The sequence below is a fragment of the Bos javanicus genome, chromosome 10, assembly GCF_032452875.1.
Source record: "Bos javanicus breed banteng chromosome 10, ARS-OSU_banteng_1.0, whole genome shotgun sequence".
NCBI classification, from domain to species: Eukaryota; Metazoa; Chordata; class Mammalia; order Artiodactyla; family Bovidae; genus Bos; species Bos javanicus.
The window spans coordinates 35,863,439-35,889,120 of record NC_083877.1 but is presented as its reverse complement, the minus strand read 5'-3'; the positions used below and the strand labels follow the sequence as shown (position 1 = coordinate 35,889,120).

The window sequence follows — 25,682 nt, the reverse complement described above, 5'->3', positions numbered from 1 at the left end:
CATATATAAATGCACACACACATATTTAAATTTATTTCTGATACTTTGGAATCATCCCTAAAAGCCTTCTCTCTCCCCACATCCAAATCAACTTTAGACTTTTACCTCAGAAATATTTTGTGAATCTACTTTTTTCCTTCACCACTACTAAGTTCCCTTTATATAAACTATTGTCCTTTATTAACCATACCATCCAATAACTGCTTAACTTCTTAATTTACAGCCAATGCTTAACACCCTTCAAATGGCTATTCACTGTTCTCAGAAAAAGTCAAAATTCCTTAAGAGGCCCTCCTTGACCTGGTCCCTAAAGCTGGCATCTCCAGCTTTATCTCAGACTATGTTCCCTTTTGTTCTCTCTATTCTAGCCACATTTGCCTTATTTCAGATCCTTTTAATTGGTATATTCTTTTCCATAGAAAGGCTTCTGCCTGTGTTATTCATATTGAGCAGTCTGCTTTTCCCTCCCTTCTCACTTTAGCCCCAACTTATTCTTCAGACCTTGGCTTAAATGCCACTTCCTCAAAGGGAAGCCTCTCCTGACCTGACAGATTTCTACTTCAGGAACTTACGGCACCCTGGAACCACTCTTCCGCTATTTAATGCTTATAATCTTTCCTCAATATTGTAAAAGCAAATTGTCAAATCCAAACATATTTGAATGTGATCTCCTGTAATATGAAACTAAAATAGCAATGGAGCTCTGTATAGTAATGTAAAAACTTAAAGTATGGAAGCCTTTCTTAATATATGAATGTTTGAATTAAAAGATAGTAATGGGAGAATTGACAAAAAAAAAAAAATACTCCACAAGGGCATAAAGTTTTGTTTTTAATCACTACAGTAGTCTTAGCACCAAGCACTATACAAAGCACATGATAGGTACTTCGTAATTTGCTCAAGGAATAATGAAGAAAGAAGACAGAAATAGAGAGCCATTCAGTGGCAACTAGAGAAAGAGTGTGATTGTTGGTACTTTTAAAGGTAAGAAGTGAATATATTCAGTGGAGGAGGCAGAGAGGTTGTAAATACAAGAGATAAGGGAAAGTCAGTGTGATAAGATTCCTGAGAAGACAAGAGAGGCTGCAATTCAAAGTTTAGGTGGAGAGATTGATCTTAGGGAAAAGAAAGGAAGGATGAAAGAATGGATACAGATATATAAAAGTTTGGTTTGTTTTGTAGCAGGAAGTTTAGAAATTCTGGCTTCTATTTTTTTTCATGAAGTGAAAAAGCAAGGTAATGAACAAAGGGGTGTGACAGTCTAAGATTATGGACTTCATATATTTATTACCAGTTCAATGCAGAAAATATGCACCAGGCACTTTTTCTGTGTAAAGCATAGTGCTAAGAATTTTGAAGGATATGAAGAAAAATAAAAGCTGATCTTTGTCCTCAATGGAGCTTACAAATTAGATAGGAAAGTAAACTATAAAGAAGTAACTATAATTACAATTAGATATGATAGGTACAATAAAATAGCCATAGCAGCTCAAGAGAGAGAACACTATCCCTTGGTAAAAAATAAAAGGAGAATGTATTAGGCAAACACAAAGTGGCAGAACTGCATAGAAATGACAAGATTTGGTTGGAATTTAGAATGTGTAAGGGAGTAATAGTAAAAATCATGTAAGAAGGGAATATCTGAAAACGATGGTTGAGAACGCTAAATGTCAAACTCAGGAGTTTGGACTTTATTTTGTAATACATGGAAAGCCAGAAGTTTCTCAGGGTAGGAACACAAAAAAGGTGGCAAGAATTCATGGAAGAACTATACAGAACAGATCTTCATGATCCAGACAACCACAATGGTGTGATCACTCACCTAGAGCCAGACACCCTGAGTCTGAAGTCAAGTGGGCCTAAGGAAGCATCACTACGAACAAAGCTAGTGGAGGTGGTAGAATTCCAGGTGAGCTATTTCAAGTCCTAGAAGATGATATTGTTAAAGTGCTGCACTCAATATGCCAGCAAATTTGGAAAATTCAGCAGTGGCCACAGGACTGGAAAAGGTCAGTTTTCATTCCAATCCCAAAGAAAGGCAATGTCACAGAATGTTTAAACTACGGCACAATTGCACTCATCTCACACACTAGCAAAGTAATGCTCAAAATTCTCCAAGTGAGGCTTCAACAGTATGTGAATGAGAACTTCCAGAAGTTCAAGCTGGATTTAGAAAAGGCAGAGGAACCAGAGATCAAATTGCCAACATCTGCTGGATCGTAGAAAAAGAGAGTTCCAGGAACTCTGCTTTATTGACTACACCAAAGCCTTTGACTGTGTGGATCACAACACACTGTGGAAAATCCTTAAAGAGATGGAAATACCAGACCACTTGACCTGCCTCCTGAGAAATCTGTAGGCAGGTCAAGAAGCAACAGTTAGAACTGGACATGGAACAACAGACTGGCTCCAAACTGAGAAAGGAGTACGTCAAGGCTGTATATTGTCACCCTACTTATTTAACTTATATGCAGAGTACATTATGCGAAATGCCGGGCTAGATGAAGCACAAGCTGGAATCAAGATTGCCAGGAAAGATATCAATAACCTCAGATATGCATATGATACCATCCTTATGGCAGAAATTAAAGAGGAACTGAGGAGCCTCTTGATGAAAGTGAAAGAGAAGAATGAAAAAGCTGGCTTAGAACTCAATAGTCAGAAAATGAAGATCATGGCATCCAGTCCTATCATGGGTCCCCTCCAGTCCCATCACCTCATGGCAAATAGATGGGGAAACAATGGAAACAGTGACAGACTTTATTTTGAGGGCTCCAAAATCACTGCAGATGATGATTGCAGGCATGAAGTTAAAATATGCTTGTTCCTTGGAAGAAAAGCTACAACTGACCTAGACAGCATATTAAAAAGCAGAGACATTACTTTGCCAACAAAGATCCATCTAGTCAAAGCTATGGTTTTTCCAGTAGTCATGTATGGATGGGAGAGCTGGACCACAAAGAAAACTGAGCACCAAAGAATTGATGCTTCTGAACTGTGGTGTTGGAGAAGACTCTTGAGAGTCCCTTGGATTGCAAGGAGATCCAACCAGTCAATCCTAAAGGAAATCAACCCTGAATATTCATTGGAAGGACTAATGCTGAAGCTCCAATACTTTGGATACCTGATTAGAACTGACACATTGGAAAAGACCCTGATGCTGGGAAAGACGGAAGGCAGGAGGAGAAGGGGACGACAGAGGAGATGTTTAGATGGCATCACCAACTCAATGGACATGAATTTGAGCAGGCTCCAGGAGCTGGGGATGGACAGGGAAGCCTGGTGTGCTGCAGTCCCTGGGTTGCAAAGAGTCGGACACGACAGTGACTGAACTGAACTGAATGTAATGAATACTGTCCTTTATAATTATTAATCCTGCAGCAATGTACAGGTTGGACTGGAAAGAGAGAGAATGAAATTAAGAGTGTAGAAAGATTAGTTAGAAGATCTGAAATGGCACATGTCAGAATTAATGATAGTGTTAATGGGAACGGGGAAGAATACAGAAGATACTGAAGCGGATATAACAGGATTTGATAAAAGACAATAAAACTCAAAGACAATAAAAGTTATGAGCCTTTTACAATTTATAAGAATGGTGACACTTAATACAAATGAGAAGCATCATAGACAACAAATTTTCAGATATTATTTTGAAAATGGAAGACAATAACTTTCATTTTTTCACATAATGTTTAAGGTGCTTAAAGGACACTTTTGTTGAAAGGTTCAGCAAGAAGCTGGAAATGTTAAGTCTGGAACTCAAGAGAAGAGAAAGATGCCCTCATGCAAAATGATTACAAGTCACTTGAAGGCAAAAATCTGGGACATCCCGGGTGGTCCAGTGGATAAGACTCCAAGCTTCCAATGCATGGGGTTCAAGTTCCATCCCTGGTTGGGGAACCAAGATGCCACATACTGTACCTAAGCCCACATGCCACAACTAGAGAAGCCTGCACACCACAGTGAAGACCCACAGCAGCCTAAATAAATAAACATTTAAAAATGGGCAAAAATCTGTGTATATATTTTTTCTGACACTAAGTGCAGTATCTGGCAGGTAGTAGGTGCTGAACAAATGCTGGATGAATTTAACTGAATTTGGGAATCATTCATATAAACATAATTGTTAAGGCAGATGAAAGTATTAGGGGAGAAAATATAGAAATGAATAGATGAATGCTACACAAGGGGTTAGTTAGAAAAGGGACAAGAGAGGAGCTAAAAGGAAGAGTCAGGAGAAAAGAACAGTATCAAGATAGAGCAATATCATAGAGTTCAGGGAGAAGAACGTTACAGGAAGAAAAGAATAATCAGCAGTGTCAAATACTGAAAGAGGTCTAGATGGCTAAGGACTGAGAGTGACCAAATTTGATGATTATGTGAAATTTTGCGATCTTTGAAAAAGCAGTTTCAAGACAAAACTAACAAGTTGGGATACTGAGAGACCAAACTGAAAGGATAAATAAGTTCATTTATTAAAAAAAAAAAACACAAGATTACGGTCTAGGTTATGAAGAGTTTTCCAAAGAGACTTATTATTTTGGGTATTTCTTGATTATGTTATGAATGACCACAGTAAAGGAGTTGCTCCAATTTAATGTCTCAAGCTGCTAACCAGGCTTCAGCATAGTGCTACTAGCAAAGTAGGGAAGGATTTAGATACAATTAAATTATCTTTTGGAAAAGTATTCAAGATATTTTACCTATTTCCACCTCGGTAAGATAGTTATCAATCTTCTTAAGTGTGTTGTCCATCTCATTTATCCTTTTATGAAGTTTCTCTCTCTCACTCTAAACACACAATATCATAGACTGTCAAGTTAAACCTCAAAACAAAACATTATAACATTATAAACAGTTCAAACTGCTAACATAACTGCTACATCTAATTTATGATCAAGCAAATCTTTTTGTTTGCTTGTTGTTATTTTTGTTTTGGCCCCGTGCAGTGGAAGTGCAGAGTCTTAACCACTGGATCACCAGGGAAGTCCCATGAACAGGCAAATCTGAAAGATCAAAACTTCTAGTCTTGTCTTAAAAAAAGTTTTTTAAGCATACATAACAGATTAATATTAATTCATATTTTATACTTTATTTTAGATTTCTATTAATATATATAACTTAGAGTTTATAAAAATGATCTATGGTCAAATAAATTTGGGAAACACTGTTCAAATAGAATTATAGCATTTTTTCTTTTTAGACCAAAAAAAAAAAAAAATTCTGACCTTAGACTTTAATATGTTAGCTATTATATTTCTCCAAAAGGGGGACACTGTATGTAACACTTTTCAGACTTATTTGCCAATGAAAATTTTTTTATGTAGGACCTTTCTTCAAGGCTGATAATTTCGGAAAATCTATTTTTTTAAAATACACGCATACACATGCACAGCTGAGTATGGACTATGAGGAAGATAATACCAGAGCACAGATCTTCCTTAGCAAAGGAAGATCATAATTCTATATTGTTTTATTTCAATATATATAATTTGAGACGAGACATATGCCAGGATTTACTACTTTTGTTAAACTGAACCTCACTTCTTATGAACAATTTTAAGTTTTTGCCCAACTCTCATTCACATGTCTCCTAAGGAACATTCTTCATATTCTACAATCACTATAAAGTAATTTTAATAGATCTTTCTAAGCTCTTAACAGTCTCAAATTACCTGAGCTGACTGCACCAGCTTGCTGTATAAAGCCACTTTTCCTTGGTGAGTGAAGACTTTAGTCATCTTGGTAAAACGTGATTTTATTTTGTTCAAGTAAATTCCAAAGGCCTTCAGCTGTAAAGTCAAAGATTACACTGCATTAAAACAAACGAGTTAGAAAAGGCAAAAGGTCTGGGAAGGCTGGTTCAGCTGCTATGTGCTAAGATTTGCCCATCCTAGACTATGATTCCTAAGGCTTCTTATTTGCAAATTTAATTTCACTTAATAGCTTAAGTCCAGAACCAAAGATTTCAACTTTGATTCCAGTTGAATAATTCCAGTACAAAATTAATTTATATTACAAATTAGAAAATGACAGGTTCTTAGTTAATAAAACTTCAATCAGGGCAAATATAAAATGAGTTGCTTATTTAATCAATTAAAGTCTATCTCTTCCCTATCTAAATCTAAGTGAAAAGCAAACAAGAAGGGAACTCTAAATTTCAAACGTATTTCATATATTAAATTGATCATGTAAGAAATGTAAGATTCTATACTAACAATCATTCATGTATAATAAAATCCTACTGACATATTATATCTGAGAAGTAAACTAAAGAACTCACCACTAATTATCAAGTGTGAGTATGTGTATGTATTTGTGTGTGAGTGCTTAGTCGCTCAGTTGTGTCCTACTCTTTGTGACCCCATGGACTGTAGCCCTCCAGGCTCTACTGCCCATGGAGATTCTCCAGACAAGAATACAAGAATGGGTTGCCATGCCCTCCTCCAGGGGATCTTCCCGACCCAGGAACTGAAGCGAGGTCTCCTGCATGGCAGATAGATTCTTTACCAGCTGAGCTACCAGTGAAGTCCAATTATCAAGTAACAGGTACTAATTTCACAATAAACACTGTAATGTCTATAGTGATTCCCATTCAGAAAATAAGACAAAAGTACCTCCTCATCAGAGCAGTGTTTCATTTTTTCCCACAGGTTCCTATTTATATCAGTCAACAGTTTATCTTGGTTTAGTGCAGAAAGCTTTAATCTAAATAGAGAAAAGTTAATTAGCACAGAGTTCAGAAGTCAACCCGAATGATTCAATTTAGATCTACAGGCATACTTAATTTTTCCTAGGTCTTTTCTACATAAAGAGGGGAATTCACTCAGGAATAGTGGCCAGTCTGACTATTTCAACACTTGTAGAACAGTTCAAGAATGTTATGATTCAAAAAGATTTCCCTCCCAAATAGAATTCTCATCTCAAGGCATCAACTTGTTTCAAAATGAAAATACTGTTTTGGTCAAGAAGCTTATTCGGTTAATGAATACACTGTTCAATAAAGTTCTTGGTGAAATGAAAAATATGTCTTTTATTTTTACTTAAAACCAAACAAACTTTTTGGTCAACTCAATATGTTGCTTATAAAGAATCCTTTAAGGGCTTGTGAATGCATAATTGTTGGAAAGTTGTAGTTCTTTACCAGCTGAGCCACAAGGGAAGCCCTTTAAAACTATAATTCCCTTTAATTTATTTTTATTTACTGAGGTAACACTGGTTTAAGACACTGGTTTAAAACACTGGTTATATGTTTCATGTGTACATTATCTTTTGACATCTATGTACACTACAATGTGTTTACCACCAAAAGTTTTAAAACTACATGATGCTTAAAAGATTACTTCATTTCTTTTCTATTTGTTAGATTGGTTCAAATTCAGTTTGACAGTTCTAGATAAGTATGATATAAACACTGCTTTGAGTTGTAAGTTTTGGTTTACCTGTGAAAATCTAGATATACCTAATTTGTAAATTAGTCTGCTGCATCTACTTACACCAAACCACTGAGCTACAGTCTTGATTAAAACCATGTTCTTTTATAAAGCAAACTAAGAGCAAGTGTGATAAAACTATAAACCCAAAGGCAATCTTACTTTTAGGCACTATATAAATCTCTAAAGGGTACTATCTTCTTTTAAACATGTTCTTTTGGAATTTATGATATCATAATCTAATAATTATTGCTTATAAGGACCTCTGTTGTTGTTGTTTAATCACCAAGTCATGTTCAACTCTTTTGTGACCCCAAGGCTATAGCCTGCCAGGCTCCTTTGTCCATGGAATTTTCCAGGAAAGAATACTGGAGCAGGTTGCTATTTCCTTCTCCAGGGGATCTTCCCCACCCAGGGATTAAACCTGAATCTCCTGCTTGGTAGGTGGATTCTTTACAACTGAGCCACCTGGGAATCCCTATTAAGGACATACTCTTTGCTAAGAATGGCATGCAAACTTATATATACTACTTCTACTGCTCATTATATACACTACTTCTACACTACTAAGTAGGTATTATTAACCTCAATTGATGAATGTGGAAATGAAGGTTAAATAACTTACATAAGTAGCCAAGAGTTGAACTTCCATCTGACTACAAACCTGAAATTCTTTCCCATATACTATATATACTGCCAATTAATGCGGTCAGCTTTTCTTATGCCAGTGTTATTCTAATCAAAATCTTGTCACACAGATTATTCACCCATCCAACAAAACACACAAAAAATGGAAACTTTCATACTCTTCAATCTTCCGGCAAAGAACTTCACAATCTTCTTTATAAATCTGTATCTTGGGTCGGTAAACATATTGACTTAACATCAGGTCTTCCAGAGTAGGTGATGTGTTTACAGCAAACTGGAAAAAAAAAAAATCCCTTAAAACTGGTATTTTGAGGACCAAACCACGTGCAAGGACTGTTAAGAGTCTCAAAACAGTGCTTGAGACGTGAGTGCTTACTTTTACAAGTTCTACAAAGGAAAAATGGAAAACTTTAAATTCATATACCTAGTAAGCTACAGTTGGAATTTGAAATAAAGTCTCTGACATCAAAGTCCATTTCCCACTGATGTTTAGAGGAACTGTGGAAGTTCCACACATAGGCTTAAAAATGATTTGAAAATGTTTATGCATTATTTGCACAAACACCTCAATAAACTTGGGTGGGAGAGAGAAATGGTTATACATTGTGTTTGAAGGATAACTGCTTTGCAGAATTTTGTTGTTTTTTGTCAAACCTCAACATGAATCAGCCATGGGTATACATATATCCCTCCCTTTTGAACCTCTCTTTCATCTCCCGCCCTATCCCACCCCTCTAGATTGATACAGAGACCCTGTTTGAATTTTACACATTGTTTTAAAACTATCAATATCTGAAAATTAAAACTTATAAAAAACCTCTTTATTGAAAGAAAAAAAAAAAGATGCCAGTTTCTAAGATTATTCTTTTCTATTCTCATTCACTAGCCCTGATTCTTACTTCTATCCCAGGTTGAACTCAGACTTTTCTGGCATACATAAAATGAAGCAGTAAAAATCTGGTTATTTTTTTAAATGTCTTATAATGTCTTTTGGACATTTTTAAAAACGTCTTATAGCTCTAACCCAATGACTTTCTGATGTCCCTAATGCAGTGTTGGAAAAACCAAGTTAGCCTATTACATATAAAATCCAAAGAAAACACTACAAATGTCCATTATTCATAGGCCGTGTGGCACAGAATAAGTCATTTTAGCATTCTAGGTTTTGGCCTCATCTATAAAATGGGCATAATATTGACCAACCTCTTAAGATCAAAGTAAAAGTTTTTAAAAAAGGTACCAAAGCTCAGGGCCTGCTAAATAATCTAACAAACTTTAGTTTCCTCTCATGCTCTCCTCTCAGTTGATAAATTAAAAGGAAATACAAATGAGGTTTTAATTTCATTTCTCCATCTGTAACTAGTTTTCTAACATGTTGTTAAAGTGCAAAAAGGTGCTAAAGGCAATGATTACTGATGATGACTCTCTTTCTTAAAAAGTAGTTTTAAGGCTAAATTTATAAAGAAAAATCAAAGCTCTATACTTCTCAAAGAAATCAGGCCTCCTTGGGAACATGGCTGACTGTCTTTCATATAGGAGCCAAATACTTAATAAAAGATATTTTTTTTTACATAAGTATTTGGACATAATATGAAAAAATGAAGAAAATCATGATATCACTACTTTACAACTCTTAATAAATTGCTAGATCTAGATAATGATAACTTAATGGTGATCATCACCAGACATTAACTCCTGATGGAAGGACAAGTATAAAGTAAACTTGCAAAACAAAAACATGTCATCTGATAAAACCTCTGCTGATTTACAGAAAATACAAAGGACAGGAGGACACGTTAAAACTAAAGTTAGGGTATGAAAAATGGGCAAAACACATACTTAGCAGAGTATGGAAAAACCTGGTTTCCTCCAAAAAAAAAAGAGGGAGAGAGAAGGGAGATCGGGGGACAGAGGGTTATTGAAGGGGACCTTATACTTTAAAATATAATTAAGAAAGAGCTATCAATCTCATTTGGGTTGCAATTTAACAAACTGGAAAATAATGCAGACAATCAGGGAAATATAATACTGACTGAATAATTAATCACTTAAAGATAAGATTATCATATTTGGACATAGTTTAAAGAGTCCTCATCGTTTCAGGGATACATACTGAAATACAGATAAATTGATGATACCTGGGATTTCCTTCAAAATAACAGGATGGGGAGGTAGGGAAATATAGAGACAAGGATTGATAATTTTTCTTCAAGTCTTTATTGAATTTGTTACAACATTGCTTCTGTTCTATGTTTTTGTTTTTTGGCCCTGAGGCACGTGGGATCTTAGCTCCCCAACGAGGGAACAAACTTGTACTCCCCGCATTGGAAGGCGAAGTCTTAACCACTGGACTACCAGGGAAGTCCCAGAAGTTGATAATTTTTGAAGTTTGGTGATAGATACATGAGAAGTTCATTAAACTATTATTTACTTTTGTATATGTTTGAAAATTCCTATAACATCTAAGTTTTCTTTCTTTAAAGAGTAAGGTTTCTCTTGAACCTTCATAACCACAAAGTGAAACACAGGACTAAGTTCCCAGAGATTCACCAGGAATGCCAAATGCAAAGGATATCAGGCTTATGCACTGTGCATACAACTGAATGCAATTGCCTATGCTGTAATGCAATACATGGGTTAAACTGCTGCTCCTTGATTCCAGGACTACATGCCCAAGTCACTCCCTTCCCTTGCTTTATCTATTTTGATTAAGTGTCCAGTTTATGCACTATCAGCTCTTAGATATTTCAGGCCTGGTAAGGGTAACTTAAATGCAGAGTACATCATGAGAAACGGTGGGCTGGAAGAAGCACAAGCTGGAATCACGATTGCCGGGAGAAATATCAATAACCTCAGATATGCAGATGACACTACCCTTATGGCAGAAAGTGAAAAGGAACTACAAAGCCTCTTGATGAAAGTGAAAGAGGAGAGTGAAATCGTTGGCTTAAAGCTCAACATTCAGAAAACGAAGATCATGGGATCTGGTCCCAGCACTTCATGGGAAATAGATGGGGAAACAGTGGAAACAGTGTCAGACTTTATTTTTTGGGGCTCCAAAATCACTGCAGATGGTGACTGCAGCCATGAAATTAAAAGACACTTACCCCTTGGAAGGAAAGTTATGACCAACCTAGATAGCATATTGAAAAGCAGAGACATTACTTCGCCAACAAAGGTCTAATCAAGGCTATGGTTTTTCCAGTGGTCATGTATGTATGTGAGAGTTGGACTGTGAAGAAAGCTGAGCGCCGAAGAATTGATGCTTTTGAAATGTGGTGTTGGAGAAGACTCTTGAGAGTCCCATGGACTGCAAGGAGATCCAACCAGTCCATTCTGAAGGAGATCAGCCCTGGGTGTTCTTTGGAAGGAATGATGCTAAAGCTGAAACTCCAGTACTTTGGCCATCTCATGCGAAGAGTTGACTCACTGGAAAAGACTCTGATGCTGGGAGGGATTGGGGCAGGAGGAGAAGGGGATGACAGAGGATGAGATGGCTGGATGGCATCACCGACTCGAAGGACGTGAGTCTGGGTGAACTCCAGGAGTTGGTGATAGACAGGGAGGCCTGGTGTGCTGCGATTCATGGGGTCTCAAAGAGTCGGACATGACTGAGCAACTGAACTGAACTAAGGGTACCTGCAATAGTTCCACAACTGCACTGAAAGGGAGTATTTTGGTATGAAACACTCCTTGGGCATGCAGGAGGTCATGGGGCACTAACATAGAACCTTTTTTTCCCCTCTCAGTTTTATTGAGATATAATTGACATACAGCACTGTATCAGTTTAAGCTTTACAGCATAATGATTTGACTTACATACATCATGAAATGATTATCACAAGTTTAATGAATATCTATCACATGGAACAACAGACATGGAACCATCCAAATCGGGAACCAGTACATCAAGGCTGTATACTGTTGCCCGGCTTATTTAACATATATGCAGAGTACATCATGTGAAATGCCGGGCTGGATGAAGCACAAGCTGGAATTAAGATTGCAGGGAGAAATATCAATAACCTCATTTATGCAGATGACCACCCTTATGGCAGAAAGTGAAGAAGAACTAAAGAGACTCTTGATGAAGGTGAAAGAGGAGAGTGAAAAAGTTAGCTGAAAACTCAACATTCAGAAAACTAAGATCACGGCATCTGGGCCCATCACTTCATGGCAAATAGGTGGGGAAATAATGGAAACAGTGAGATTTTTTTGGGGGGGTGGGCTCCAAAATCACCGTAGATAGTGACTACAGCCATGAAATTAAAAGATGCTTGTTTCTTGGAAGAAAAGCTATGACCAACCCAGACAGCATATTAAAAAGCAAAGACATTACCTTGCCAATAAAGTCTGTCTAGTCAAAGCTATGGCTTTTCCAGTAGTCATGTATGGATATAAGAGTTGGACTATAAAGAAAGCTGCAACCAGAAGAATTGATGCTTTTGAACTATGGTGTTGGAGAATACTCTTGAGAATCACTTGGACTGTAACCAGATCCAACCAGTCCATCCTAAAGGAAATCAGTCCTGAATATTAATTGGAAGGACTGATGCTGAAGCTGAAACTCCAATACTTTGGCCACCTGAGGCAAAGAACTGACTCATTGGAAAAGACCCTGATGCTGTGAAAGACTGAAGGCAGGAGGAGAAGGGGATGACAGAGGATGAGATAGTTGAATGGCATCACCAACTGGATGGACATGAGTTTGAGTAAGCTCCAGGAGTTGGTGATGGACAGGGAAGTCTGGTGTGCTGCAGTCCCTGGGTTGCAAAGAGTCGGACATGACTGAGTGACTGAACTGACTGAATGATCACCTCATACAGATACAAAATTGAAGAAATAGAAAAAAATTTTCCTTGTGATGAGAACTCTTAGTATTTACTCTCTTAACAACTTTCATATAAAACATACTACTGTATTAATTGTATTTATCATGTTGTACTTTACATCCCTAGTGCTTATTTATCTTATAATTGGAAGTTTGTACCTTTTGACTGCCTTGATCCAATTCCCCCTCTCCTCATCCCATTGGTAAACCACAAATCTGATCTCATTTTTTATGAGTTTGTTTGTTTTTGAAATATAACTGACCTACAATACTATGTTATTAGTTCTTCTTACACAATATAGCAATATGGCATCTGTACATAGTATCTTTAGCTGGTCCTACCAGCTGAACTCCTACAATTGCACACACACATGGGTGCCAAACATACATCTCCCTGTCTGCCTCAAGAATGCCTCCCCAGTTCCACCCTAGAGGAGACTCATGGTCATCTAAATCCTGTAACAGATGCCCATAGTTGTGAACCTCCTTTTCCACAGCCCATACATTACCCATTTCTTTGGCCCTTCTCTACTTTGGGATTTTTTTTTTAAATACTTTTTTTGGCTGCACCACATAGCATGTGTGATCTTAGTTCCCCAACCAGACATGGAACTTGTGCCTCCTGCACTGGAAGCATGGAGTCTTAAATACTGGACTGCCAGGGAAGTCCCTACTTTGGGATTTTTAAATTTCTTTCCCACGATAGCATGAACTCTTCTTACCATCTTTTTTTTTTTTTTTTTTTAACTGAAGTATAGTTGATTTGTCTTACCCTCTTGATGGTTCTTTCCCAGATACATTTCCCTAACACTGCCTTTCCTGACCTCTACAAAGCCTAAGACCAAAGGGGAAGAGTCATACTAATTCATACTAATATTCCCTTGATTCATCCCTCAAAGATTAGCTTCCCAGATATCCTCCACTGTTCTACCCTGCCAGCAACCTTTCTGTTTCTACGCTTCCCCTTTGCTTTCTCTGGCCCCTGGCACTGTTTCTGCATTTCCCAAGACTCTACATAACATACCTAGACACTTTTCTATCTCCCATCTGCAGCTGAGGCAAGGGGATTCTACAGGGAAGGGACACTACTATGGTGATGAGAATAATGAGGTTGGGGACCCAAAAGATGCATGAGTATCTTTCTCCTTTCTATCTTTGATTTACTTTTCACCTTTAGATATCAATGCTCCTGTAATTGATTTCTTTCTAAACAGCTTTATTGAGATTTAATTTACACACCATATAGTTCACTAAGTATGCAATTAAATGATTTATAAAATATATTCACAAGGTTGTGCAACATCATCACCAGCTAATTTTAGAGCACTTTCCTCTAAAAGAAACCTTGTACCCATTAGCTGTCATTCCTTCCTCCTCCACCCCTACCTTAGCCTCAGGTAACCACTAATCAGTTCACTTTTTGGCTATTATGAATAATGTTCATGTACCAGTTTTTGTGTAGAGGTACATATTCAATTCTCTTAGGTAAATACCTAGAATTGGAATTGGTGGATCATATAATAGTTCTGTTTAACTTTTTGAGGAAATAGGCTACACCATTTTACAAGTCTACCAGCAATGTATGAAAATTCCAGCCTCTTCACATCCTTGCCAGCAGTTGTTATTTTGTCATTTTGGCTACAGGCATCCTAATGGGTGTGAAGTGGTAACTTATTTTAATTTGTACTTCCTTTATCACTATTTTGCTAATTGGCCATTCATATATCTTCTTTGGAGAAACGTCTATTTTGATCCTTTGATATTTTTAATTGGGTTATCTTTTTTTTTTTTTAATTCTTTTTATTTATTTGGCTGCACTGGGTCTTAGTTGCAGCACATGGGTTTCAGTTCCCTGACCAGGGATTTAACCCAGGCCCCCTGAGTTGGGAGCGCTGAGCTGTAGCCACTGGACCACCAGGGAAGTCCCCAATTGGGTTATTTTTTTGAGTTGTAAGAGTGCTTTAAATATTCTGGATACAAGGCTAAGTTGTATGATTTTCAAATGTTTTCTCCTGTTCTGTGGGTTGTGTTTGCCCTTTCTTGATGGTATCATTTGCAGCACACAAGTTTTAAATTTTGATGAAGTCCAATTTTTAATTTTGGCACTTGTGCCTTGGTGTTGTATAGGATTGATTTTTTTAATGTACAATGTGAAGTATGGATCAAGGTTCATTTTTTTTTCCTGTAGATAGCCAACTGATTCAACACCATTTATAGGAAAGGCCACTATTCTACAGGGGCATCTTTGTCATAAACCAAATAGTCATAAATGTGTGGGTCTCTTCTTTGAAAGTTAGAAGTCATCTGGTCCTAGTGACAATTTTAATGGTAAATTGCAAACTAAAAATTTCAATGGTGGGAATTTCCTGGTTGTCCAGTGGTTAGGACTCCTCACTTTCATGGCAAAAGGTGTGAGTTCAATCCCTGGTCAGGGAACTAAGATCCTGCAAGTCAGGTGGTGTACCCAAAACAAATAGTCAATGGTAGTTAATCAGAGTTATCCAGTTCTTGGGTTAATTTTGGTAATTTTTGTATTATGACAAAATTTGTATTTGGTATTTTTGTAAATTTGGTATTTTTCTAAAAAATCATCTAGGTCTTAAAAGTTGTCATCACAGTTGAAGGATTAAAAAAAATTCTTTTTATCTTTCTTTTAATCTGTGGATGTGTCTTTCTCAATTATATGTATTTTAGCTTTCTCTCTCCCCCCTTTTTTTTAGATTTATTTTTGGCTGTGTTGTGTTTTTGCTGCTGCACACAGGCTTTCTCTAGATGTCGAGTATGGGCTTCTCATTGCACTGGCTTCCTTCTCTTGTTGGGAAGCACAGGCTCAAGGTTAATGGGCTTCAGTAGCTATAGTACATGGGCTCAGCAGTTATGGTTCATGGGCTCTAGAGTACTGGCTAGAGTAGTGCATGGCAGAGTAGTTGCATCGCAGGGGCTCCGTTGTCCTGAGGCACATGGGATCTTCCCAGACCAGGGATTGAACCGGTGTCCATTGCATTGCAAGGGGGATTCTTATATACTGGATCACAGGGAGAAGCCTTCCTTTGACTTAATTAAGCTCTTTAAGAGTTTTTTTAATTGTGTTTTCAAAGTACCAGTTTTTATTTTATTAGCTGCATTGCACTAATAAATGAAGCACTAAATGCTTCATTTTAGCTCTCTGACAAGAGGTGGAACCCAAACCCTTGGCAGAGAGCACACAGAATCCTAACCACTGGACTATCAGGGAATTCCCCCAAAATACCAATTTTTAGATCTGTTATCTTTTCTACTAGTTTTTGTTTTCTATTTTATTAATTTTCTATTTACCTGAATTCTGTCTTCCTACCTTTTTTACAGATGTCATTTTATTGTTCATTTTCCAATTTCTTAAAGTATTAAAAAGTCCTTTAGTTTTAGATTCTCTTCTATAACAGTGATCTGAGGCTTTTAATTTCCTGTTAAGTGTATGTTCTGTTGTATATCCCATAGACTGTTCTCCTTTACTTTCTAAATAGTTTTGCTTTCCTCTTTGATGTGAATTATCTAGAAACATGTTTCTTAATTTCCAAGATGTTTGTGTTTTTAATAGTTCTAATTTTATTGGATTAAGATCAGATATCTATGAAGTCTCCGTTTTTCAATTTCTCATGTTTTTCTTTGTGATCAAGGGTATACCTAATTTTTGTAAATGTTCAACAGACTTAAGTTAAAAAAAATACTATGTTATTTTATATGTAAATGATATGAGTTTTCTATTAATCTTTTAAACTAAGCTTCTTGGTTGCATTATTTAAATATTCTATGATTTTAAATATTTTTTATATTGAAAAATGTTTATTAAAACCTCTGCTATACTTGGCTTTTTATAATAATAGGGGAAAGCATATGTTCAGGAAAAAGTATAAAAAACAAAACAGATGGCAAGAAATGAAAAAAAAAACTCCACCTTTTCAAAATTCATATTTTTTAAAAATAAATTTTTAAGCTAACCCCAAATGTACCTTCTATAGCAAAATTTTCTGTAGGAAAATTTGCTTCCTTAGATTCTTTTTTTTGTTTTTCTAATAAACACTTGCTTCGATACAGTTTAGTAAACATATATTTTAACTGAGATGACTATTTTGCCAAGAAATTGTACTTACTTTGGCTGGAAGATTGCTCTGTCTGGGTTTCTGTATCAGAATGTGTACCTGAAGAAGTATAAAGAACTCCTTTATTGTTATTCTTCCATCTTTGAGTTTCTGAGGAAGAAAAAAAGTTTGCATGACCATTCAAGGTAAAACTTGACCATTGCTCAAACTTTGACCATTGCTCAAAGTTTGTTTTTATGAGCAATTTTGACTAGAACCACCTCTTTTGTTTCTATATTGCTTAAAGTACTTTGCATATGTGTAAATATTATTCTGATGTAGGCTATACACAAGTAGATTTCATCTAATATTATTTCTTAAGTTTATTCAGTAATAGTAAAATTGGGGGGAAAAAACAACAAAACGTAGGCCTTCCAATTGTGATTCTACTCCACATAATTGACATGTCCTGTCCTTAACAAAAAAAAAAGAGAACTAGCCTTCTGTATATTTGAAATATTTCATAATTCAAAAAAATTAAACAAGAGAAAACAAAATGAGGAAATCAGGTGCATTTGAGAAATAGTGGCTTCCCTTGTGGCTCAATGGTAAAGAATCCTACTAATGCAGGAGATACAGGTTCGATCCCCAATCCAAGACTATCCCACATGCTGCAAAGCAACTAAGCCCATGTTCCACAACTAATGAGCCTGTGCTCCACAGCCCACAAACCGCAACTACTGAGTCCACGTGCCACAACTACGGAAACCTGCACATCCTAGAGCTTGTGCTCCTCAACAAGAGACAGCCACAGTGAGAAGCCCGTGCACCACAACCAGAGAGTAGCCCCTGCTTGCTACAACTAGAAAAAAGCCTGCACAAAGCAAAGATGACCCAGCACAGCCAAAAAAATATATAAATAAAATTATTTTAAAAAATGAGAAATACTTTCATACCTCCTTTAAGCTCTCTTCACAAACGGTATCTCTGAGAAACTGTGATTCTATTTGACTACCAAGGTGTGCTAAAAGTAAAGCAAATTCAAGTGATGAACAAGTTAAATTAAATTATAAACTTAGTTTTAATTATTGTTCAGGTTTATGTGTGGTTCATGCTCTTGAAGCTATCTGCTAGGATCCTTCTGGGAAGACAGTCATTTGTAGGGTAAAGTATATTAGTTTTAAGGGCTCCATATTATTTTTCTACTAATTTTAAGCTTCTTAAGAAAATCACTCTTGTAATATAACACTTCTCAATTTGTTAAAACAACTAAGAATTAAAAATAAACTAAATATTATTTTACTTATCAACTATTTATAACTCCCAAAAATCTTATACAAATTTCAAATATCTCCTAAACTGAAATACATGTATTATTAGTCAAGTAACAGATGATTTCTCTTATATAGCCTTCATTAAAATCTTACTGCTTAAGTCCAGAGAGGTCCCATCAACCTTGACTGAATCCAGAGAACTGCTACAACTAGACGGAGTTCTGCTCAGGCTTTTTATCAATACACTGTTAGCATTTTTATCCATCTCTCCTTCAGCATGGAGATCAGAAATCTGAAATCATCAATAAAGGAACATCATAAGAGTAAAGTTATTACACTATTAATTATAATGACTAAATGCTGAATGCCAGGAGAAATACTTCTAACATAAAATTTATCTGTAATCATATAAAATACTTTAGTAAAGAATTAGAATAAGTAACAAGCAGCTTAGTAGGCTTTTAGAAGTTCAAAGTAATTTTATTTAAAAATATAATGAAATAACATTATGTATTATACTATATGAGAAAATTGTTTCTCAGCAGTATCCAGGTTATAACCAGATCCTATGAGCTACCAAATGTTGACCTATCCAGTTATTCATCTACTAGACACCAGGGTCAGGGCTACTACACTGTAGAAAACAGAAGAGAATACTGACTATACAAAATAGCCCTGTCTGGAGTACAGAGAAAAAATTTATTTCTAGGCTTTAGTATTTCCTTCCCCAGATGACCAAGACTCCTTTGGTTGAAGTCAAATAAGTCACATGGTCCTGGTTTTACCATTTTAACTATTTTACTTTACAGACTTAAGTGTCATTTTCATCTATCTGAAACCATTTTCTATCTGCCATTTTCATCTAACTGAAATCATCTTCTAAGCTTACTTACAAACTTCTGAACAGAATTTAAACTTTATTTCTATGAACCTATACTTTCTAATCTTTATTTCTCCACTTACAAAACTCAGTCTAAATGACAAGCCCATGAATACTGGAGTGGGTAGCCTATCCCTCCTCCAGGGAATATTCCTGACTCAGGAATCGAATTGGAGTCTCCTGCATTGCAGGAGGATTCTTTACCAGCTGAGCCACCAGGGAAGCCTGTATTCTCCCCAAGTTATCCAAATCAGTGTTTTTAAATAAACATAAAATCTTACTTCACTTTGAGGTACTGGGTTTGATCTAGGCATTCTCCCATCCTCAAAAGAAATGGACTCTCAGCTTCTACATATTTTCATTAGTCAAGAAAATTCAGTCCATCTTTTCTTTATGCAGTCTGCATAATAAATCTTTTTACCCTCCAAACATTTTAACACTGAAGATGACTTATCAAACTCCATGTACCCTGCCTAGAGATTTTTATATGCAAAGTCACAATGACAAATCACTAGAAGTGACAGAATATTTAGAATTACACAATCAATATTAATTTTTTCTACTTCCCATTTCATTTTTTGTGACCATTTGTCACTTCAAACTGTGTTTAAGTCTACCTGCTAGTTAATTAATTTCTTTAAGATTTTATACAGGAATATTTCTCCAGGCCTATAACTGGAAATAATTCCTGCTTACCTAACACTAAAATTAAAATTCAAGAATACTCATAATTTAAAAGAAGACAATCAAGAACATTTCTTAGTTCAAGACAGGGCTTACCTCCTGATCTTGTGCAGTATCACTAAACACAATTTCATTTTTTCTGATTTTTTTCTCATTCTGAATATCATCATCATCTTGTACCCAGGTTCTTTTTTGGCTATTGCAGGTTTCTTCCATTTTATTTTCAGAGGGTGAAGTCTCTTTTTGGTATGTCTCAGTCAAAGCCTTTTCCTCAGTATCTATGCTGATAGAGTCTGAGGAATTAATCTCACCAGGATATATAGGGAGATTTTCCTCATTTATATATTGAGATGGACTTAAGTTCAGTTTAGCTCTAACAATTCCAATGCCTGAATCCTTATTGGAAACCGGCTGAGTTTCTAAGTGATTTAAATCAGTTGTGTCTGCTGGAACCTGCTTCAGATCATCAATACCAGTGACACTACAATTTCTTTTGTTTGGCAATCTGGGCAAAAATATTCCCAAAGAACATCTCCTCATTTTATCTTTTACAGTTGTCATTAATGGTACAGAGGTGGCTTCAGCTCCATTATGTGGAATGTTATTTTCTTCATCTTTATCATCTTTAGCACTGCTAGACACTGTGTTAACATTATGTGCTTCTGTAGCTTGCACTATACTCATATCACGGTGTGCCTTATTTACTAATTCAAGCAACTGTTCTGGAGAAGGTGGTAAATGAACTGGTTGGAAATCTAAAAATTCTTCAGTTTTTCCATTTAAGTTATTCAGATTTGGTTTGACACTACTATAAGTTGCAACACTGGATGCAATCACAGGATCTGACGCTTCTCGAGGATTGATAAGAGTTTGAATAACTTGCTTAGTCAAGGCTGAGTTATTGTGGAAATCTATAGCTGTATTACATTTAGCTGTTTGAATATTTTTCTTTGGTTCTTTTTTATAGGCCATAGTAAACTGTTTCCCATTATACAGCATTGTGGAATTGTTTTCACATGTGGGTTCAGAGGAATTTCCTCCAACAATATTTAAATTATTTCCAGCTTTAGACAATATTGCTTCATCTTTATTGACACTATTCTGTCCTTGTTGAGGTAATGGAGGTAGTTGGGTTAACAGATGATGCTGAGAAACATCATCAACAAAGGTCTTCTTTAAACTGTGTTCTGCCTTATCAACAGAGGGCTCCACTTGATCCCTTGGAAGCTTAAAAGACACTGGCTTTGAGTTAAGTTTAGCCATCTTCCCTGAATCTTCACCATATACTAAAGTTTCATTTGATATTAGACTTGGGGGCTCCTTAATCAGATCTTGATCTTTTAGCACTTTTGGGGCACAATGTAACTGTCCTTGGGTATTGGTTTGAACGACTTTTTCCTTCTCTAACAAGCAAGGAACAGAATGAGACAGTCCCTCAGATTTCAAATCATCATCACTGGCTGAATTGTTTGCATAAGGAAGATCATTTTGCACTGGGCAATGACTGGCTTTTAAATCTTCATCTTTATCATGTAAGGACAAGACATTCTTTTCCAAATTACCAAAAAAGGAAGTAACATTAGGTAAACAGGAATAGTTATCACCAGATCCACAAATAGCAGTTGCAGGACTACCTGTAAAATCCACATTTCTTCTATCTGTACTATTTAACTGACAGCTTTCAATTTTGGCTTTTTCCAATGTATAGGCCTGGCCTACAACTTTCATGACTTCTTCATCCACAGAAGTGCTATGGAATTTGACATCTGTCTCACCTTGACCCCCAGACAATGTATTAGTAGGAACAAAGGGTATCACATTATGCTTTTGCTCACTGTGAAGAACAATTTTGTTTTCTACAGCCAGTGCTTGTTTTTTAGTGACTTCTTGAATAGAATTACCATCTTGTGGAAAAGAAACACCCAAGGTTTTTCTTTTTGCTATTCCAAATGCAGGGCACTCTTGAAGTATTTTCTCTGTGGCTTGACAATCAATGAGAACAGTGTGTGACTTAGTAACTTCCAGATCACTGTGATTATCTACAAACATAACAGTTTTGTCTGTAGTCCTAGTGGTTATTTTATCTGGTGAGAGAGGTTTATATTCTAAGGCAGTCGTGTGACTTCTGGTGATCTCCATGTCATCCTGTCCACAGGTATACAAAACAGTATTAGAAGTTCCTTCCAAAGGCACCAAATGGGAGTCCTCTCTATCTTCCAGGACACTTTTGTTATTTATTTCCACTGTACAACACTGGAGGACATCCATATCATTTTTATCATTCTTTGAAAATGCAATGGTCGTGTCATTTTTGAGTCTAAGGCTTTTCCTTCTCTGATTTTTGCCTGATAGAGGTTCATTCAGCAATATAGGCTTTTGTACATTTCTGTCATTTTTCCAAATGGTTGATTTAGACACTTCCGTGTTATCAGCTATAAATGCTTCAGCTTTCTCTAAAGGACCATGATTAGACCATTTCCCTGGTAGTGTCAGCTGGCTGACTTTTGCGACTGAATGATCCCTTTTGACATTTTGCTGGAAAAAAACACTCTCTTCAGTAGAAGTAGGGGAAACTTTTGATTTTTCTAGGCTTTTTCTTTTGGATAGTTCAAAGTCAGGTCTATCTGGAAGCACAGTTCTCTCCTTTGTTTGGCAGTCAATGAAAACAGTATGGGACTTTGTCATTTCTAGTTCATCATGATTATCTACAAACACTACAGTTTTGTCCACAGGCCTAGTAGTTGTTTTATCTGGTGAGACAGTTTTACATTCTATTGCAGTTGTGTGACTTCTGGTGACCTCCATGTCATCTTGCCCACATGCATACAAAACAGTGTTAGAATTTCCTGCCAAAGGCACCAAATGGGAATCATGTTCATCTAGTAAAGGTCTATGATTTATTTCCACTGTACAACTCTTGGTGATATCCATATCATTCTCATTTCCCTCTGAAAATACAACAGTCTTATCAACTTTTAGCCTGCCAAGACTTTTTCTTCCACAAATTTTGACGTCTTGTTTTTCATTCAGAATTCCAGATTTCTGTACATTTTTGTCTTCCAACACATCCATGATACCATTAGAAATAAACACTCCCATTTTTTCTATAGGACTTTCATTACATTTTTTAACTTTTACAGCTTTCTGTCTGTTTACTGTTGATAACTGGCTATTAGTGTTTTCTAAGTTAGTCTTACTTAGTTCTAGTACTTCAGAAGGACCAAATCCAGTGATGACAGTGTGACTGTTGGTTAGATCCATATCTTCTTCCTTCTCTGAACAAATAACTTTCTTGTCAGAATAGTCAGGAATGGGATTACCTAAACATTTCCTTAGTGGCTCAGGCAGTTTAGAATTCTGGCCTAGTACAGATTTTACTGTTTGACTGTTAACAACATTATGATTTCTCATGGCAGGCCATCCTCTTGATGAAAATAATGGCTTTGAAGTAGGAAACAAAGCTTGCTCACATGAAATTGTATTTCTGTTATTTCCCAGTGGTACCTGTTTGTCAAGATCTTCACGAGAGTATACTATATTATGTTTTGTTGCTACGTCCTGGTTAGTATCAGGTGACTGAGGAGAATCTTTATCAAGAAAGGGTGAAATTTTCAAAACTTGACTTTTTTCTTTGTCCCAGGTATTAGCTGGGATGTTCTTAGATATTATGTTTTGTTGTTGGGATAGGTCAATATGATCTTTCGTCATTTTTTCCCATTCATCTGAAAGGCTTTTGCTGTGAGAGTGAGATTTACTGGTATTTTCAGATGTCAGATCATAAGATGGAAGAGGAAACTGACTTCCTAAATTAACTGTGTGACTTTTAGTCAAATCCATATCTTCATCCATGAAGATTTCAGTCCTTTTGTCAGTCAATGAAACAAATAAAGGATTTTCCGGGCTCTGCTGTAATCTTTCCTTAGATACAAGAGGAACGGAGTGACAATTTACATTTATGTCCCAATTCTCTGACACAATTATGTGATTTTGGATCATCATTTCTTTTTCAGATACTGGTGCAGTTGCTTTCTGTACATTTGTCTGAACTTGTTTAAAAATTTGATTATCGATTTTAACTGTGTGACTCTTGGTAATGTCCATGCTATCTTCTCCTGAATAAACAGTTTTCTCTCCGAGAAGAGAGCTGCCATCTGGATTGGGATACATTTTAGAATAATTATTGTCATGCTTTACCAAATTTTTCTCCTCTCTCATACTTGAGTGACACTTGGTCAGTTCCATGACATCATTACAACTAGAATAGAAAAATGTCTTATCATCTTGCATAACTGGACCAGAATATTTAGATTCTGGGATCGTGGCCAATGGTCTGATATTCTGGTTGGTAGCCTGTGTGCCTGTTTGAATTTCTGTCCCTGTAATATGACTTCTGATCATATGTATGTTACCTTCAGGGTTTAAGGAAAGGTCTTGAAAAGCATCATTCGGTTTATCCTTAAAGACTGTCTTCTGTTCTAGTGCTTTAGTTTCATAACAGGTTGAAACATCCATCATGACATCCTGAGTTTGATTTTCTATTTCAGGCAGATTATCTGCTGAAGGTAACTTCTGTACAGTGTGGCTAATTGTCAAGTCCATGAAGTCATTGCCATAAACTGTAATATCATCACCTTTAAATTCCCTTAAGCTGGCCTCACTGGATGTGGGAACAAAAGTCTGAATATTGGTTGTATGACACTGGGTAAAATTCATTCCATCATCTTGTTCTCTAAAGAGTCTAGTCATATTCCTGGTATTTTCATCTACACCAAGAGATACATGCATTTGATGTACAGAAGTGGTCTTATTTGCTTCTTTGGAATGAATAGGCATCTCAGAATTTTCTTTATCAGGTCCTGTAAAAGGAAAAGCATTTGATTTTCCTATTTTCAATCTTTTTATGAAGTCATTAAAATTTATCTTCTTTTCTGAAGAAGTGTTTTGATCTACGGAAAAATTTAATTCTTTCTTCATTCTTGAATCTTCAGTGTGGAGTTTTAAGTTAGCCAGAAACGATGTAGTATCTATCTTGGTGGACTTTTCACTTTTGGTACAAGCTAAAAGGCCTTTGGTGATCATCACAGTGTGACTTGCTGTCAGGTCCATCTGGTTTTCATCTGAAAAGATGACTGTTTGGTCATCTGCATGTTTCCTTTCATGGCTGTATTCTGTCATTGAAATCTACAGCAAAAGCAAAATGTAAGGGATCAAATAAAGTGCAAACTTCTAAAAGGGTATTTTATAACATGTGCTATATAGAAAGATTATATAGGCAATCCTAAATGATGGTTTCATGATACATTGGTTTGTGTGAATCAATGGTGTGGTGAGTAGCATGTAATTTATTATTAAAATGTTTTTCTAAAGTCTATGAATACTTGCAGTTTTTGAAGGTTAATTATAATTAACCATTAACTAAAAAATGAAAAGACTGACAATACCAAATGTAACTGAAATGAAAATTATATTAGATAGGTCATTCTCATTCTAAGTAAAAAAAAAAATTAGAAGGAATAAGCACATGATGGCTAAATTATAGTACACTCTAAGTTCTTGGGGGTTGAGTTTTCTTTGAATGCAGTGGTTTTACTTGTAAAGACATGGTCTAACACTGCTACTCAAAGTATGGTCTGTGGACCAGTGCATTACTGTCACCTGGGAGAGATGTATAGAAGTTCAGGACCTATCCCAGATCTAGGGGATAAGAATCTATATTTTAACCAAATTCTTAGATTATTCATATGCCTCATAAAGTTTGAGAATTTCTGATATAATTAACATATTTCTGTATTATTTAAACTGGAAGTGATTTAACTATACTTAGTTAATTGGGAGATAGTGAAGGACAGGGAAGCCTGGTGTGCTGCAGTT

The 25,682-nt window shown here is 36.2% G+C and overlaps 1 protein-coding gene across 1 annotated transcript in view; it reads right to left on the bottom strand.

The window, feature by feature from the left end:
• KNL1 (kinetochore scaffold 1) overlaps nt 1–25,682 on the bottom strand; it is a 63,436-nt gene that overhangs the window by 8,104 nt on the left and 29,650 nt on the right. The window contains 8 exon segments of the mRNA XM_061430772.1: nt 4,707–4,794; nt 5,679–5,795; nt 6,621–6,711; nt 8,243–8,358; nt 17,046–17,144; nt 17,930–17,997; nt 18,401–18,539; nt 19,908–24,992. Of these exon segments, the coding sequence (XP_061286756.1) occupies nt 4,707–4,794; nt 5,679–5,795; nt 6,621–6,711; nt 8,243–8,358; nt 17,046–17,144; nt 17,930–17,997; nt 18,401–18,539; nt 19,908–24,992 (5,803 nt within the window).